The sequence below is a fragment of the Molossus molossus genome, unplaced genomic scaffold (assembly GCF_014108415.1).
Source record: "Molossus molossus isolate mMolMol1 unplaced genomic scaffold, mMolMol1.p scaffold_m16_p_6, whole genome shotgun sequence".
Taxonomy (NCBI): Eukaryota; Metazoa; Chordata; class Mammalia; order Chiroptera; family Molossidae; genus Molossus; species Molossus molossus.
This window is the reverse complement of record NW_023425399.1, coordinates 88,342,223-88,360,441: the sequence shown is the minus strand read 5'-3', so window position 1 is coordinate 88,360,441 and position 18,219 is coordinate 88,342,223. Positions and strand designations below refer to the sequence as shown.

At 35.1% G+C, this 18,219-nt stretch overlaps 1 protein-coding gene across 14 annotated transcripts in view; it reads right to left on the bottom strand.

Annotated features, from left to right (window-relative positions):
• KIAA1328 (KIAA1328 ortholog) overlaps positions 1–18,219 on the bottom strand; it is a 255,175-nt gene that overhangs the window by 190,041 nt on the left and 46,915 nt on the right. For 4 of the 14 annotated variants that reach the window (XM_036244848.1, XM_036244861.1, XM_036244851.1 and 1 more), the window contains 2 exons: positions 12,500–12,506; positions 11,399–11,453 (listed from right to left, as the gene is read on the bottom strand). The exons of 1 other annotated variant lie outside the window; for it this stretch is intronic. In XM_036244848.1, the coding sequence (XP_036100741.1) occupies positions 11,399–11,453; positions 12,500–12,506 (62 nt within the window). Of the gene's footprint in view, positions 1–2,111; positions 2,138–3,703; positions 3,766–5,656; positions 5,698–10,709; positions 10,801–11,398; positions 11,454–12,499; positions 12,507–13,865; positions 13,988–18,219 lie in introns of those variants that run through there. 9 more of the 14 variants (XM_036244852.1, XM_036244860.1, XM_036244864.1 and 6 more) reach the window with 7 other exon arrangements.

Below are 18,219 nucleotides of genomic sequence, written 5' to 3'. Positions count from 1 at the left end.
TTATTTTTTAATCCTCACTCTAGGACATTTTTGCATTTATCTTCAGATAGAGTGGGAAGGGAAAAAGGGGGAAAGAAAGAGAGACACATTGACATGAGAGACACATTGAGTGGTTGCCACCCACACAACTCCAAAGTGGGCAGGGACAAACTGCAACCAAGGAATGTTCCCTTAGCGGACACCGAACCCGGGTCTCCCTGGTCCACAGGCTGATGCTCTAACTGCTGAGCCAAACTGGCCAAGGCGTGATGTCCATTTTATAATTTTGGTAATAAATGCTCAGAAGAACCTTAAACCAAAAAGACAGTACTATCTTTCAAAGAGTTTCATAGAGAAAAACCAAAATTACTCAAAAGCTTCTAATATATCATTCCATTTTTTTTTAATAATTTTTTTTTTAATCCTCACCCAAGGACATTTTTTTGTTCAGATAGAGCAGAAGGGAGAGAGAGAAACATCGACGTGAAAGGTACACATCGATTGGCTGCCATCCGCATGACCCAACCAGGGCTGGGGACAAACTGCAACCCAGGTACATGCCCTTAGCGGGAACTGAACCCAAGTCTCTCTGGACTGCAGGCTGATGCTCTAACAGCTGAGCCAAACCGGCTAGAGCTAATATACCATTTCTTATTCTTTCTTCTTGTGTTACATGTAACTCCTATGAAATTAAATTAAATAAATAACAAAACAATAGTAAAAGCCATAGGGATAATAAAAGTGTCCCACAAAAAAAATGAGTATTTGTTGCACCGAATTAGTAGAAATTCTATTTGTACATAAAACTAAAGAATCTGCCCTGGCCAGTTTGGCTCAGCAGTTGAACGTTGGCCTGCGGACCAGAGAGTCCCGGGTTTGGTTCTGCTAGGGGCACGCACCACAAAAATAAATAAATAAATTAATTAATTAATTAATTTTAAAAAGTAAAGAATCATAAACTTTAAATGATGATTTCAAATTCTACTTTCAACTCCTAGCCTTGTTTCTCATCTTACGTGGAAAAGTATACAGTCTCCCCATTTAAGAGTAAGTGTAGCCCTGGCCAGTGTGGCTCAGCAGTTAGAGCACTGGCCCACAGACCCAAGGATCTTGGGTTCAACTGCCAGTCAAGGGCATATACCTGGGTTACAGGTTTGATCCCTGGCCCCAATCTGGGTGCATGTAGGAGGCAACCATCAATGGGTCCCTTTCACAGCAATGTCTCTCTGTCTCTGTCTCTGTCTCTGTCTCTGTCTCTCCCTCCCTCCCTCCCTCCCTCCCTTCCATTCTGTCTAAAATTCAGTGGAAAATATCCTCAGGTGAGGAGTAACAAAACAAAACAAAAAAAGATAAGTGCAAATTTTTCATAAATGTTCTCTGAGAAATTCTATTTCTAGTTGTCAGAGACATTTATTTTATTTTTTAATTAATTTATTTTTTAATCCTCACCCGAGGACATTTTTCCATTTTTTGTTCAGATAGAGTGGGAGAGAGAGAGAGGAAGAGAGAGAGAGAAACATCGATGTGAAAGGGACACATCCAGTGGCTGCCACCCGCATGACCAACCAGGGCCGGGGACAAACTGCAACCGAGGCACGCGCCCTTAGCGGGAACCAAACCCAGGTCTCTCTGGACTGCAGGCTGACGCTCTAACTGCTGAGCCAAACCGGCCAGGGCTGTCAGAGACATTTATAATGAAGGGATGTTGGGTTTTGTAATATGTTTTTCATCTGTTGAGATAATCACACAATTTTTTGCTTTTGGTTAATATGGTGAATTACACTGACTACTTTTGAATGTTAAACCAAGCTTGCATTTTAGAAACATTTTGTTCATGATATATTATCAATTTTTTTACACTGTTGGATTTGATTTGCAAACATTCTGCTGAAAAATAACCTCTTCTCTTCACTTTTCAGGAATACTTTGTGTAGGACTATGTGCAGGGAAGAGGCTTGTTTTGTGATGGCCCTTGGCTGGCTCTTGGCAACTGGAAAGCAGAGGGCTGAATAATTGCCAGAGCTTGCACAGGGATAGAAATATTCAGCATTCCCATCAGCCAGATATAAAAACTCTAGGTGTAAAAAAACAAAACAAAAAAAAACAAACTATCTCAAGGTAATGAGGGTTACCAGAAGCAGGAAAAACAGGCGGGGAGCTGTCAAATGGAAGATGGAAACACTGGGTTAGTTTCCTGTTCTTGTGGCTTTTCCCCAGAGTGCAAGCCCCACATCAAAGAACTCATTCCCATAACGGAGGTCACTGTTGTACCTCTGTCAAAAGCCACTGGCCATACTTATAAGGGTCCAGATCTGGAGTCTCTATTCTGTCGCATTTATCTATGGATCAGTCCTTTTGCCAGTACTACACTGGCTTACTCTAACTAAAGTGTGCAGAGGAAGTCCTCCAACTTTTTTCTTCTTGTAAAAAATTGTTTTAAATATCCTACCTCCTTTAACTTTCCACATAAATTTTAGAATTTCCTTGTTTATATCTACAAAAAATGTTGCTGGGAGTTTGATAGGGATTAAAAATTCCAGAATAATTAACATCTTCACTATGTTGAATCTTCCACTCCATGAACATGGTTGGTCTAACTATTTATTTAGGTTTTATTTTATTTCTTTCATCAACATTTTATAGTTTTTAGCCACAGACCCTGCACTTATTTATTTATCTATTCGTTTATTTTGTTAATCCTCACCCAAGGATATTTTTTCCATTGATTTTTAGAGAGAGTGGAAGGGAGAGGGGATGGGGGAAGACAGAGAGAGGGAGAAATCGAAAGAAACATCTATGACAGAGACACATCGATTGGTTGTCTCCTGTACATGCCCTGACCAGGGCCAGGGAGCAAACCTGCAACTCTACATAAGTGCCCTTAACTGGGAATCAAACCCTTTTATGTGCAGGCTGATGCTCTAACCACTGAGCACACTGGCTAGGACTGGTCCTGCATATATTTAATACCTAATTATTTTATTTGTGGGCAAGATACTGTAAATGGTGCTATTTTTAAAATTTCAGTTTCCAACTGTTCCTTGTGATATTTGTATGTTGATCTTGTATTCTGTAATGTTTTAAACTCATTTAATAGTTCTAAGAGTACTTTTTTTTTTTTTTAAGATTTCTTGGTATTTTTATGAAGATTATCAAGGCATCAGAGCTTAAAGCGAATATCTCATACTCTCTTCCACCACCACCATATCCAGGACTTTTTGCTGTTTCACCAAAAGACCTTCCGTTATGGAGCACATACTTATTATATGTTTTGGCCCACAAGGAAAGAGGCTCAACTGAGCAGCCCTTGTTCCTTACCTTTCTTCACTACATTTGTATTACATTCATACTATGGTAGAAAAATAAAAAACTCACGCGACTACACAAATCACCCAAAGAATTTTTTTTTTTTTTTCATCCTCACCTGAGGACATTTTTCCATTTTTTGTACAGATAGAGTGGGAGGGAGAGAGAGGAAGAGAGAGAGAGAGAGAAACATCGATGTGAAAGGGACACATCGAGTGGCTGCCACCCGCACGACCGACCAGGGCCGGGGACAAACTGCAACCGAGGTACGTGCCCTTAGCAGGAACCGAACCCGGGTCTCTCCGGACCACAGGCTGACGCTCTAACCGCTGAGCCAAACCGGCCAGGGCAAATCACCCAAAGAATTTGTCACCACGAGCCTGCCTTCCTATATATTTTCATCTAAAATTTATACTACCCAGGTGGTAGAAGATGATAATCCAGATTAGAGAGATCACCACATGACAGTAAACATGAGACCTGGGGGGAAAAAAAACAATGTTTCTATAAAGCTATATATTTAAATACTGTAAAGCTATATATTTTTAATTTAAAAAAAGAGACCAGGAAAAAAAATCTAAGTAACTTTGAGAAAAACCTACCTTTACCATAAACCTCAAAGACTCCCCAAAGATAAAACTATAAAACAAGTAATACACAGCAAAAAATTCAGTAACTACACAGCAACAAAACACTAGGAGTGAGTCAACCAAAACAGACAGCATTCACATTCTTCTACAACCATCACCACCATCCATTCCCACACTTCCTCATCTTCCCAAATCCGAAACTCTTCGCCCATTAAACGCGAATTCCCCATCCCAGCCTGCCCCTAGCCCCTGGCAACCACTGTTGTACTTTCTGTCTCTACGAGTCTGACTACTTTAGGAACTTCATATAACTAGAATATACAGTATTTGTCATTTGTGACTGGCTTAGTTCACCTGGCACAATGTCCTCAAGATTCATCCATATTGTAGCATGTGTCAGCACTGCCTTCCTTTTTATTATTATCTTTATTGTTGAAAGTATTACAAATGTCCCCCCCTTTATCCCCCATTGATCCCCTCCTCCCTGCTCCCACTCCCCTCCTGCCTTCCCCATACTACTGTGTGTTCCATTGCTTATGCATATAATTTCTTTGGTTTATCTCTTCCAGCACCCCCCACACTATGAGGTTTATCAGTTGAACAATGAATTTGTATTTCTTAATACCTTCCCCTTTTTCATCCATCCCCCCAATCTCCCTCCCATCTGGCAACCATCAGAAAGTTCTCTGTATCTATGAATCTGTTTCTGTTCTGCTTGTTCATTTGATTTATAGATTCCATTGATGGTAGATATGTATTTATTGCCATTTTATTGTTCATATTTTTTACCTTCTTCTTCTTCCTCAAGAAGACCCTTCAACATTTCATATAATACTGGTTTTGTGGTGATGAACTTAATGCTACTAAACTGTATACTTAAAATAGTTACAGTGATAAATTTATGTAATGTATATTTTACAAAAACAGAAAATTTTAAAGAATAGCTATAATAAGTATGTGTTTTATTCTGATACTTAGGGAAAAAATTAAATTAAGAAAAAAAATAAAAAAAGACAGCAGATACAGACTTACAAAAGCTTTCTATTTTGGAATCATCTGTCCCATAAAATAACTATATTTAATATGCTTAATGAAGGGGAAAAAAAAGTTGAAGAAGTGAACAGAGGACAGAAAACAATAAAGAATGCCTAAGCAGATTTGAGACTCAAAATTTTTAGCTATAAAACTATGACTAAAATTTTAAGGGATATATTTAATGCAGCAGCTTAGATAGAAATAAAAAGAGAAATAGATCTTAAGAGAGATCTGAAAAAGTTAGCCAGAACACTGCATAGAGAAATGAGAAGATGGTATGAAGAGAGTTGAAAGGATGGGAAGAATAGAATAAAGTGATTTAAAATATATCTAGAGTTTCCTGAAGGCAAAGACTGAAAGAAATGAGCAACAGCAATATAAGGAAATAATAACTAAAAAATTTTTACTGCCCTGGCCAGTTTGGCTCAGTGGTTAGAGCATTGGCCTGTGGTCTGGAGAGACCCGGGTTCGGTTCCCGCTAAGGGCACGTACCTCGGTTGCAGTTTGTCCCCGGCCCTGGTTGGTCGTGCGGGTGGCAGCCACTCGATGCGTCCCTTTTACATCGATGTTTCTCTCTCTCTCTCTCTCTTCCCTCCACTCTATCTGTACAAAAAATGGAAAAATGTCCTCGGGTGAGGATTAAAAAAAAAAAAAAAAATTTTTACTAACAATGAAACACAAATCAACAGAGATTCAAATAACAAATGAATCCTGAGCAGAGTAAACAGAAAGAGATTTATACTTACAGTCATTACGATGAAACCACAGAACAATCCAGATAATAAAAAGAGGACTGAGAATTATGAAAAAAGATGACTCTCTGAAAACAAAAATGGAAACCAGAAGACAGTGAAATGATATCTTCAATGAGCTGACAAATGTAACTGTCAACTTAGAATTTTAAGAATGAAGATAAAATAAGAACATTTCTAGACAGAAATGTAGATGAACACCAGGAAATGCTCACAAAGAGAAATGCTAAAGATTGTACTTGAAACAATAGGTAAGTGATGCAAGACAGAACGTCTGAGATGCAAGAAATAATTTGTGGGTGTTTTTTTTTGAAATCTATAATTCAAAAAAAGGTTTAAAAATCCCTATAACTTAAATGATAACAATGACAACATGTAAACTGCAGAGCAGTTAATAGAATTAATGTGTTGAAGAATAAAGATGCTAACTACACTTTTGGTAAGTTAAATATATATGTGAAAATTTATTGAGAAACCAGTAAAATAATGAATATGCATTTAAAAACACAGTGCAGATCTCTTCTAAGAAAAAAAATATCTACAAGTACACACAATGTACTATAAGTATTTATGAGTAATTAATAAACAATTTTAAAATAAGGGCAAGAACATCTCCCAATAGTGTCAGTTAGGGAAGATTAATTTCCTCAGCTAGCAGTGGAGAGACTTAGCTTGGTAAAGGATAAAATCTGCTGTAGCATGAAAAACAGACACCAACATGAATAAATAAAAGGAAAGGAAATTGTTGACTAAAGAGAAGACTTGTTTGGGGATAAGATGGCTATATAACATGGAGTCAACTAAAGCAAATACAAATTGCTAGGCTGAACATAAATAAAAATAAGCCAATAAAGTATTTGAAACTATACAAAACTGACTTTTATGCTCTTAAAAGTACTGAATATTTGTATATAATGGAAAGATAAAAATCTATAGCTGTCAAAGATAAAAATCAAATAGCAAAGAATGCTACTTAAACATTAATCTTTGTAGTAATATTAGAAATCAAAGGAAACTACACTTAACCATTATTTTATGAGGCATTAAAAACAAAATCTACATACATATATTTATAATCAATCAGACCACCCTATTTCAATACAATACATAAAATATGTAATCTTTTAAAATTGTCAGCTGAAAACCAATTGCTTCTTTAGTATAAAAGTGTCTCTGGCCCTAGCCGGTTTTGCTCAGTGGTTGGAGCATCGACCTGTAGACCAATAAAAGTATCTCTGGGTAACTGGAAAGAGCTAGTGCTTCAGGAACAAGTGATGGATCCAAACCCAGCTGGAATACTTACTAACTGACTGACATTAGGCAAGTTATATAACCTCTGTGAATTTCAGTTTTCAAAGCTGTTAACATGAATATAGTGAAGAGTCACTATTCTCTTCAACCAGCCATTATTTCTTCTTTTTTTTTTGGGGGGGGGGGTACGTGCCCCTAGCGGGAACTGAACCCGGGACTCTCTGGTCCGCAGGCCAATGCTCCAACCACTGAGCCAAACCGGCCAGGGCCCATTATTTATTCTTATCACTACAGATAATCTTGACATATGGCTATCAAAAGAACCTTCCTTTCTTTTATTTCTCAAAGTCACATCACAGCCATAATTAAATATATTAGCTATTATCAGATCAGAAGGAAAAAAGACTAAGAGTCACACATAGTGTTTATGATAATAAAAATGACAAATAAATTGCTTCCCAATTCAGTGCATACAAAACTAAGAAACTGTTCTTAAAGTCTGTATATTTCCAAAAACAATAAAATAATTAATGAGATACAACCTTATTGTACTCTTTATAAATTGTCAAACTCTCCCCAAAATCACTGCAGTGAACACCCACTACTAAAAAAGACTTATTTCAAAATAAGATTAAGGGTTGAAAATGTATTGGATGCTGAAAACGTATTAAGTGCTAAAATTGCATTTCGTTGTTGGTAAAACAATAAAAAAAACAAAACAAAAAAAAAACCTTCAAAAGAACAAAAACTCTACAAATTTCCTAGAATGATAACCAGTACTACAAAAACAAAACAAAAATGCAGCAGCAAAATAAAATAAGATAAAGAAAACTGACTTGAAAAGACCAATTGGGAAGCTTTGTAATATTTGGCAATATTTTTATATTATCTCATAAAATTTTGGAAAATAACATTAGATAAAGATTAGATAAATTAAAACAGATTTCAAACATGATATAAAAATGTGTCTATCAATGATAATGTATTCTATTGATTGTACTACCAGATAAAGCAAAAAGAAAGTTAAATTGAAACATTGTGAAAATGACATTTTAAACTCAAGACCTCTAAAATGAAGTTAAATAATTACATGTACCTTAAATAACTTATAAAAATATTTTAAAGATAATGCAAATCCATGCATAAATGCCATTGGAAATAAGAAATATACCTTTTAATTTAGATTAGAAATACAGATGGGCAGAGAAGTCATTTCCATTGTGTAAAAAACAAATATAGCCCTGGCCAGTGTGACTCAGTTGGTTGTGTGTATTTCTGTGCACCTAACGGTTGCCGGTTTCATTCCCGGTCAGGGCACATGCACGAGTTGTGGGCACGTGCCCTTACTAAGTAAGCCTAGATGGAAAATAAAGCCTACTTCAATTTGGCTGTGGAAATAGGAATTCTTTTGTGAACCCGCACTAACAGAACAGTTCATTTCAAAATGTTATATATTATAAAAAGTGGGCGCTACTCAATTTATATGTAATACATTATTATAAAAAAATTGATAACACTTATTTTTAATCAATAATTAATATAAAGACTTGATTCACACAGCTGCAAATTTTGTTGTGCAATCCCATGTCAATATATTCACACCTGACAGTCTCTTGCAAGTTAGTTTGCAAAAATATAATAGAATTAGCTATAAAAAGTCTTTATGGGTTCCAGACTGTCAAACTGTAAGTTAATAAAATAAATAAAAACAAATTACTTTAGTGTCTTAATAACAACTGTCTCCATCAAGTAACTATTAAGCTCAAGCTCAAAAAAACGACAAACAGAGCAGTTCCTCCATTAAGGGGAAATAACTGTTTTATACTTCTTTTTAAGTGTGTTCAAGGGGAAGAAAAAAAATTAGCTTTTATTCCAAATAAGTTAAAATTAACATAATTTAAGAAACTGACTTCATTAATTCCCAAATTGCTGCATTACTCCAACTTTATGCATATAAATTTGAAAACACAGATAAGATGGACAAACTCCTTGAAAGACAAAAGCTACCATAGCTTATGCAAGAAATACATAACCTTATTGACGCTATATTGATTAAAACTTCATTTAATTTGTAGTTAAAAATCTTCCCATAAAATAGGAAAAACAAAACAAACAAATGAAGCCACTTCAGGCTCAGATGGCTTCACTAGTGAATTCTTACACAAATTTAAGGGAAAAAATTAAAACCCATTCTATATATTCTTATAGGAAATTTAGGAGGAGAAATGCTTCCCAATTCCTTCTTTAAGGCCAGTATTACCCTGATATAAAACCAGAAAAAGACATTACAGAAAAGAAAACTACAGACCAATATCTCTCATTATTAAGCAAAAATCCTTAACAAAATATTAACTAATAAAATCCAGAAACATATAAAAGTATAACACATCCCACTAAGTGGGGTTCAGCCCAAACATGCAAAGCTGGTTCAACATTAAAAAATCAACTTTTGTGCTTTGGCCCATGTGGCTAAGTGGTTAGAGCATTGGCCCCCCACACAAAAGGGTTACAAGTTTGATACCCAGCCCTGCACATGCTGGAGGCAATCGATTGATGGGTCTCTATCACATTGAGTTTCTCTTTTTCTCCTCCCGCCCCTCTCCCTTCCACTCTAAAAATCAATGGAAAAATATCCTCAGGTGAAGATTAACAAACAAAAAAATCAACTGCTATAACTGACCATATTAGTAGAATAAATAAGCGATACTATATGATCATATCAATTGAGACAGAGAAAGTATCTCACAAAAGTCAACATCCATCTGTGATAAAAACTATCAGCAAACCAGGAACAGAAAGAAAGTTCTTTAACATAATAAAGGGTATCTATATAAACCTATAGTTAACATCATAATTAATGGGAGAGACTAAATGCTTTCCCACTAAGATCTGAAACAAGGCAATAACATCCTCTAGCACTACTTTTATTCAACATCATATTAGGAGTTCTAGTTAGTTCAATAAGGCAAGAAAAAGCATTTCTTTTTATTTAAAAGCATATAGATTGGAAAGAAATAAAACTGTCCTTACTTTCAGACAACATGATTGTCTATGTAAAAAATTCCAAAAAATCTACAAAAGAACCTCATAAAACAGGTAAGTTTCATAGTCACAGAACACAAGATCAGCTACTAAAGTCAACTCCATTCCCACATACTAGCAATGAAAAATTAAAATTTGATAAATTTAAAAAGTTAACACTAATTAGTACCAAAAAAAAATTACTTAGGTAAAATCTAACCAAATATGCGCAAGACAGCAGAAAACTATAAAATACACATAGAAAAAAAATGTTTTAAGATCTAAATGAATTGAAAGATGTGCCATGTTCATGAACTGGAAGATTCAATACTATTAAGATGCAGATTTTCTCCAATCTGATATATTCATTTAACACAATTCTAATCAAAATCCTAGTGAACTTTTTTGTAGAGATCAACAAGCTATTCTAAATTGACACAGAAAAAAGAAACTAGAATAGTCAAAATAATTCTGAAAAGGAAGAAGGTAGAGACTCCTGTTACAGGATTTCAATACTTACTATAAAGCTATAGTTTTCAAGACAGTGTAGTTGATGAAAGAATAGATATAAATAGAACAGAAAGAGAGCCTAGAAACAGGCTGACACAACTTCTTTTTGATAAAAGGGCAAAGGTAATTCACTAGTAAACAGACAGCCTTCTCAACAAATGATGCTGAAACAAGTTGATATCCATACACGAAATATAACAAAATTGAACCAAGACAAAGATTTTACATCTTACAAAAGTAAACACAAAATAGTTTATAGATCTACCTTTACACAATGTGATAAAACTTTTCAAAGAAAACATAGAAGATATGTACAACCTTGGGTTTGATGATGAGTTCTTAAAAATAATCTGTAAATCACAAAACATAAAAAACTTATATCTAGAATATGACTAAACTTCTTAAAATTCATCCAATAGAAAAACAAACAATCCAATTTTAAAAAATGGACAAAAGACATGCATAAACACATCACCTAAGAACACAGGCAGGTGGCAAACAGCATATGAAAACATAATAAAATCAAATATCATTAGAGAAAGGCAAATTAAAAATAACAGTGAGCTATCACTACACACCTGTAGAATGGCTAAAGTCCTAAAAATAGAAAATAACATCTGAGAATGCAGCATGCATTGCTGGGGGAATGTAAAATGGTGCAGCTACACTGGAAGAGAATTTGGCAGTATTTTACAAATTTAAACAGTTTTACCATACAATCCAGTAATCATTACTCTAGGTCTCTACTTAATTGAAAATTTATGTCCATACAAAAACTTGCATGTACATATTTATAGTAGCTTTTTTCAGACTAACCAAAAACCAGAAGAACCAAAATACATTTTAATAAATGAATAGATTAAGAAATTGTGATATGTCCATGTAATGGGGTACTATTATGTGATAAAACATAATGAAGTATTAGGCCCTGCAAAAACACAGATGAGTACTTACCAGCAATGATGAGATATTAGCCAATAGTTTGCCGATATGGGAGCCAGCAAATCAGCTGGGTGAAAAGAAAAGTGGTCAGTAAGACAAAGGGCAACCATTGCTCGCTGGGAGAAATAACAGTGTAATGATTATGGAGCAACATTTTTAAGGTACTAAAAAATAAATAAATCTTCAAAAATTAGAGCTAAATAAAAAACTTTTATTGTAAATTCAAAAACAAAGAAGTCATACCCTCAACAGCTGTTAATGGAAGTCTGTTGGGTAGAAGGAAGTGATAACAAAAATATGGACTACATAAGAGCACTGGAAGTGGTAACCACATGGGTAAATATGTAAGGTATTTGTGTTATTATTTAAATCTCCTTAAAGATAATTGATTGTTTAATAAAAATAGTAAGTATGGGTATAAAATTAAAGTGTATCTTGACAATTAACTGCACAAGGTGAGATGAGAAGTGAGAAATGGTACCACACTACTATAATATAGCTAAATGATATGATCCATCATTGGAAGGTTGACTGTTATTAGTTAAAAGTATATCTATATCTCTATCTATTTCTATATTTATCTTACAACAACCAGTAAATACCAAAAAAGAAAAAAATGACAGCTAGTAAGCCAACAAAATTTTTTTTTAATATTCCATTAATCCAAAAGAATACAAAAAAGGGGGGAGGGGAGAAGAAGGAACAAAGATCAAATAAAATAAACTGCAAAATAATAAACTCAAACCTAACTGTATCAAGAATCACATAAAATATAGCCCTGGCCGGTTTGGCTCAGCGGTTGGAGCGTCGGCCTGCGGTAAAGAGAGACCCGGGTTCAGTTCCCGCTAAGGGCATGTGCCTCGGTTGCAGTTTGTCCCCGGCCCTGGTTGGTCGTGCAGGTGGCAGCCACTCGATGTGTCCCTTCACATCGATGTTTCTCTCTCTCTCTCTTCCTCTCTCTCCCTCCCGCTCTATCTGAACAAAAAATGGAAAAATGTCCTCGGGTGAGGATAAAAAAAAAAAAGAATCACATAAAATATAAAGGGTGTAAATATCCCATTAAAAGGTATAGATATTAGACTGGATTAGGAATAAAAGGTACATCTCACCTACCTGCTAGCTATAAGAAATGTGCTTTAAATATCAAGACACAATTAGGTCAAAAGTTAAAGAAAGCAAAAAGATATAACATGTAACACTAATCAAAGATAATTAGAACAGCTCAATAGACACGAGGCATTGTAGATTTTAGAGCAAAGAATAAAAAAGGTCATTGCATAATGGTAAAGGAATCAATGCATCAGGAAGATATAACAATGCCAAATGTTTATACACCTAAAAACAGATCTTCAAAATACATGAAGCAAAAATGGATAGAATTGCATGGAGAAATGGATAGATGCACAATTATACTCAGAAATTTCAATTCCTCCTTCTCCGTAGAGAGAACAAGTAGATAATAAGTCAATATGCACATAGGAGCTTTGCACTGCACATCTGACACTTGTAGAATAAGCCACCTACCAAGAGCAGAATACAAGTTAGTAGAATATGCAACTCTCACATACACTTCCCAACATGATTCAAAGGTATAAATTGGAAAGAATTTAGAAGATAGCGAAAGCTTATATTTCTCCACTGCTCATATCTCTTATACAAAACATTCCCATTGCAAGAAATTAGCACAAAAAGTGCTTTAATATACAGGGATATTGTGAAAATCCAGGTTCTGAAAAATTAAGTCTAGCATGAGGCCTAAGATTCTGAATTTCTAATAGGCTCCCAGGTGTTGCTGGTGATTCTGACGTCACAAATACAAGGGGTGCACTTGAAGTAGCAAGGGACTAGAAACGAGAAGAAATGAATAAAGGAAGGTAGGGTCACTTTATCTTTGCTTCTCAAAAGTCAATGACTGACTAAATAAATAAATAAATAAATAAAAGTTTTTTGAGTGAATCGAATGTGGTTAGTCACAGCACAAAGCATTTAATATGCATTATTTCATTTAATCTTCAAAGCAACTCTTTGAAATAAATACTATTATTATCCTCATTTTTTCAGAGAAGGAACCTGAAGTTTAGAGAGGTCAGTTATTTACACATATCACAGAGCTATCTAACTGCCTGGCTTAGCAAAGCACAGGTGTTCTAAGCAGCACTAAATGAGCTCCATAGAAATTTTGTTTTCCCAACATTTTCCCTAAAATCACATTGATTTCTCTTTGTTTTCAGTCCTTCCTCCCCCTCAGTGGAAGGATGTAAGCATAACCACAAAACTGAGCAGAGAACGTTTGCAAATACCATTACACAAATATTACTATAAATATACGCCAATAAACATATTTTGGCTGACTTTTCTGTTGTGTTTAAAAGAGATGCTTAATATTTTACCTTAAATAAAATATAATTAATTGATACAAAATTAAAGGCAAGAGATCTAAAAAATTCCAACTTTCACTGTGATGTCAAATTAGACCTACTTGCATCCATTTAGATGATTACATGATGAATTGAGAAAACACGAATATGCCATACACTAATGATTTCAGGAATGAGGCAATATTCTGTAGTATTTGAAAATATCCCATAATGTGCACATACTGTTTTTAAAATCAGGAAAAAGTAGGTTAAATTGTTGAATTAAGTAAGGCATTAATAATTAAGTATTCCCTAGACTCCTACTTTGTCTTCAAATACTAACACTAATCATAGAGTTGAGGAAAGATTAATAGACATATTTGTAAATATCACCACAGGTAGAGAATTCTATGAGTAATTATTGTCCTGGCTTAACAATGGGGGAAAATGCAGTAAAATATCAAATACCCTAAACTGAAGGTTCCTTAAACAGGTACAATGCCATTGTGCCTAAAAGTCCCTGCAGCTTTGCAGAATGGGTGGTGCTCTGGCATCTCTCACAATGCTCCAGGTTTATTTCTAAGTACTTACATCATCTCTAAAAGGGAGGTGGTAACTGTGTTCCCCCCCACCACAACAAAGAAAATAAGTATAACCAAACAAGTAATGTCCTCCTAAATGGTTGGCACTTTTTTAACAATACCTGACTTTCTCTAGATTTTTAAAATTTACAAGAAACCTATCAAGAAACTGTCCTAAAACACAATTTAGGTTTATTTTATCCTCTGCAGTCATGGCTTGGAAGCTAGCCACATAGCACTTAAAACACGTCACTTTTGCTGCCTTGAAGATAGTAAAGTTCTATAGCAACAGAGACAGTCAGGGGCAAGTTGTAAGATTAAATATCATGGCATGTTAAAATTGAATAGGCAGATGAATTTTCATTTCAATGTTAAACCTCTTTCCAGAAAAGAAAGAAATGTGTACGGGGAGGAAAAAGGTAAATGGTGCTTTTTGGTGAGAGGGATTGTTTCTCCTGTTCTGTGGCAAACTGCACCCCACCAAAAAAACAGAAAACATGTTGTCAATGAAGAATGTAATCACGCATAGCTTTATAAACAGATGAAAATATTGCCTTGCTTATAAATGAGGCTATATTTTCAGAACTTTAATATTTTTTTCATATATGTCTATGTGGCAACAATGAAGGCTACATTCTCCTTAGATAGCAAGACACAATGAATGTTTTCAATATGATAGTTCAGAAGATACCACCATTGTGAGAAGTACAAATCTCAGATTATGTAAAAGATCATACAGAAAATTCATTAAAGAGTTGGGTTAAAAATGAATAGCTATGAAACTCCAATGTTATCATAGTTTCTTCACAACCCTTATAATCTCTTTCCTGTCAATTCCCCAAAGAACAGAAGTCCCTGCAAAAATTTCAGTTGCCTCCTGACGTCATAAGCCAAATAACATTTCTATCCAAATAATCCCTTTATGCTGTATCAGTTTTATGCTATATCAGTTCTAATATATTTTTAGCAAGTAATTTGGGGCAAGAACTTCTCTTAAAGCTACTCCTTTACCCTATCTTGCCAGACTGCCAACCTGGCGTTTTGAACTTTGCAGAGTCAGCTCTGGCACGGCAGGTCCCTAAGAGTAAACAGTAAAGTGCTGTCCTGAGCTGTCAGAACACAAGAAAAGAAGGGCCCAGAAGAGCCAGTGTCTTCCTAGTGGGCGCTAAAAATACCTGAATCAACTCTCAAAACAATTCTTTACTTTGCTCCTGTTTAAAATTTTCCAGCCATCCGATTGACAGCATTCACAAAAGCATCCATAAATGTTAGAGAAACAAAAGCAGATAGAAAGAGGCAAGGAGTTTGCCATAAAATCTGTCTGTCTTTCCATATTAATTCTGCTATCTCATTGACATGTGTTCGCCTCCAATCTTGCACCCCTCCCCCACCAGCTGACTCATCTTTTACACTGAACATCTTCTAAATGTATACAAGAGCTTAAATGCCCAAGAGCATTAACATAACATCTCCCACTGTGAAGTATTACAATCCAAGTTAAGAAACTGAAGGAACAAAAATACAGAGACTACTTTTAGATCTAACACTGTGGCCTGATACATTCAAAGGCCCGGAAAAACTTGCATCTCAAGATCAACATTTCAGAAGCAGAATTCTAAATATTCATAAGCAACAAGATCTTTACTAAGCTCATCTCCTCATTCAATACAACAAAACTAACCCTAGTCAGGTAGCTATTCATAATGAAGTATTTTGAAGGGAAAACCAGATTATAACATTTAACCCTGAAAGTTTTATTTCATAAACCTATTTATATGGAGACAGACTTTATATCTAAAAGTGCAGATTTTTAAAAATTTTCTTTGCCGTTTGGGGGATGGAAAAGCATCCCTGATTTGTATATTAAAGCACAAGCATCTGTCCTACTGATGATATTCCAGGGAAGCACATTAGCATAAAATTTAACGATGTCAAATAAGTGGATGTGAAATAGGGACTGCGTAAAGACACTATTTCCAAGGCTGACAGAAACATCACTGTTTAGAAATGCAAATGAAACCATTATGTTCAATAATTATATGAAAATATGAACAGTTCAGCATGTTTTCCAGCCCTGATGGCGGTTAATGGGATGTACGCTTATGTAAATAACTACTATTAAAGCTAATGCTGAAAAAAAACTAATAAATTCATACTAAAGCAACTGATTTAGTATGCTTTTAAACCCCAGCAGTGCTCACTTATTAGAAAAGAGTGCATTATTATGTTTAGAACTCATTACTGCTACAAGTCACTGCAACTCCATCAATTACCATGCATTAATGAAAATGGGACACATACAAAAAAAATTATTGCCTCTCAGCAGTTTTCTTTAAAGACAAAATCTAGGGGTATTACCATCTTGGGGCCTTGTAGGGAACTTATCCACGCTATAATCTTTATTACTAAAATAGTACTCCCAATACTATCACCCTAGGGTATTTTGACTGTAAGAAGGGCTAACCTTTTTGTAAAAATATCAACATTTTACAAGACTGACCATTTACAAGATTGACCATTTAACATCAATAAGACATTTTTAATACTTGAATTGCATTTTTAAAAACTTTTATTAACATATATGTAGCAGATGGTTCTTTTTTTTATCCTCATCTGAGGATATGTGTTTATTGATTTTAGAGAGAGAAAGCAAGGGAGAGAGCGAGAGAGAGTGCAAGAGAGAGATGTGAAAGAGAAACATCATTTGGTTGCCTCCGAACATGCCCCGACCCCCACCAGTGATCTTACCTAACACCTAGGTATGTGCCCTGACTGAGATTCAAACCAGCAACCTTTTGGTGTACAGGAAGATGCTCCAACCAACTGAGCCACCAGGCCAGGGCAGATGGCTCATATTTTTAAAAAGGGAGGCCAAAAAGTAAAAATTCACAGTGGTGGTCATACCAGTATAAAGGATAGATGGTTTCCATCTAAGATAATACCTGATATAACAAATAAATCTTACCCGGTTCTACAGTTATGTCTCCATGAATTCTGTGCAATTAAAGAAATTGAATTTTTTAAGAAAAATCTAAAATTTTCTTGTTGGCTACAAGATGGACTTTCTGGCAACATATTAAATATTTAGTACAAGATATTAAGAAGCTGAAAAATCCTTGTTTAAAATTCAATTTTAGCTAGCACCTAACAGCAAAGAAATGCTGATGGAGCAGGAATGCAAATATAGAAATACCTTTGCTCTCACTCTATTTGTGTCAACTTTCACAATTTATTCTGTTTCCTCAGCATGTATAATTAAACTGATCCTTCATCCTTTTCTAGCATCCAGGAAAACAGAAAGCACTTCAGCACTTACTAAATGTGAAAAATATTTGCTAAACCTCAGACACAGTCTTGTTATATATAATGAGTATATGTTTACTTTGAAGTTATCACAGTCACATCAGTCCAGTCATTTGCAGTTTTGGTTTTCCCATGCTTATTCATCTCCCAAGCAGCTTTTCCTGCAATTTAGATATACTAACACCAGGTGGTGGTACAGTGTGATGATGCACAGCTCTAACAGTAAAATGCAAGCTTTCTTTCCAGAGTCAGATTTTCTCTGATCAAGCAACACAGGTTTAACCATTCATCTATGTAACAGGTATTTTTGAGTAAATACAGAGAATTAGGCACTGTATAAGATGCTCAGTGCACCACAGTACATAAGACAAAAATAATGTCCCATGAGGGAAACAGACAGTAAATAAATAAATATATAATAGAATGTCAAGTGCCCTCAATAATCAAAGCCCATTCACAACTATTAAAAAAAACCTCTTAGCAAATTGAAATAAAACAAATTCCTCAGTGTGATTAAAGATACCTATCAAAAACCTATAGCTGAAGCCCTGGCCAGGTTACCAGTTGGTTAGAGAGTTGTCCAGATATGCCA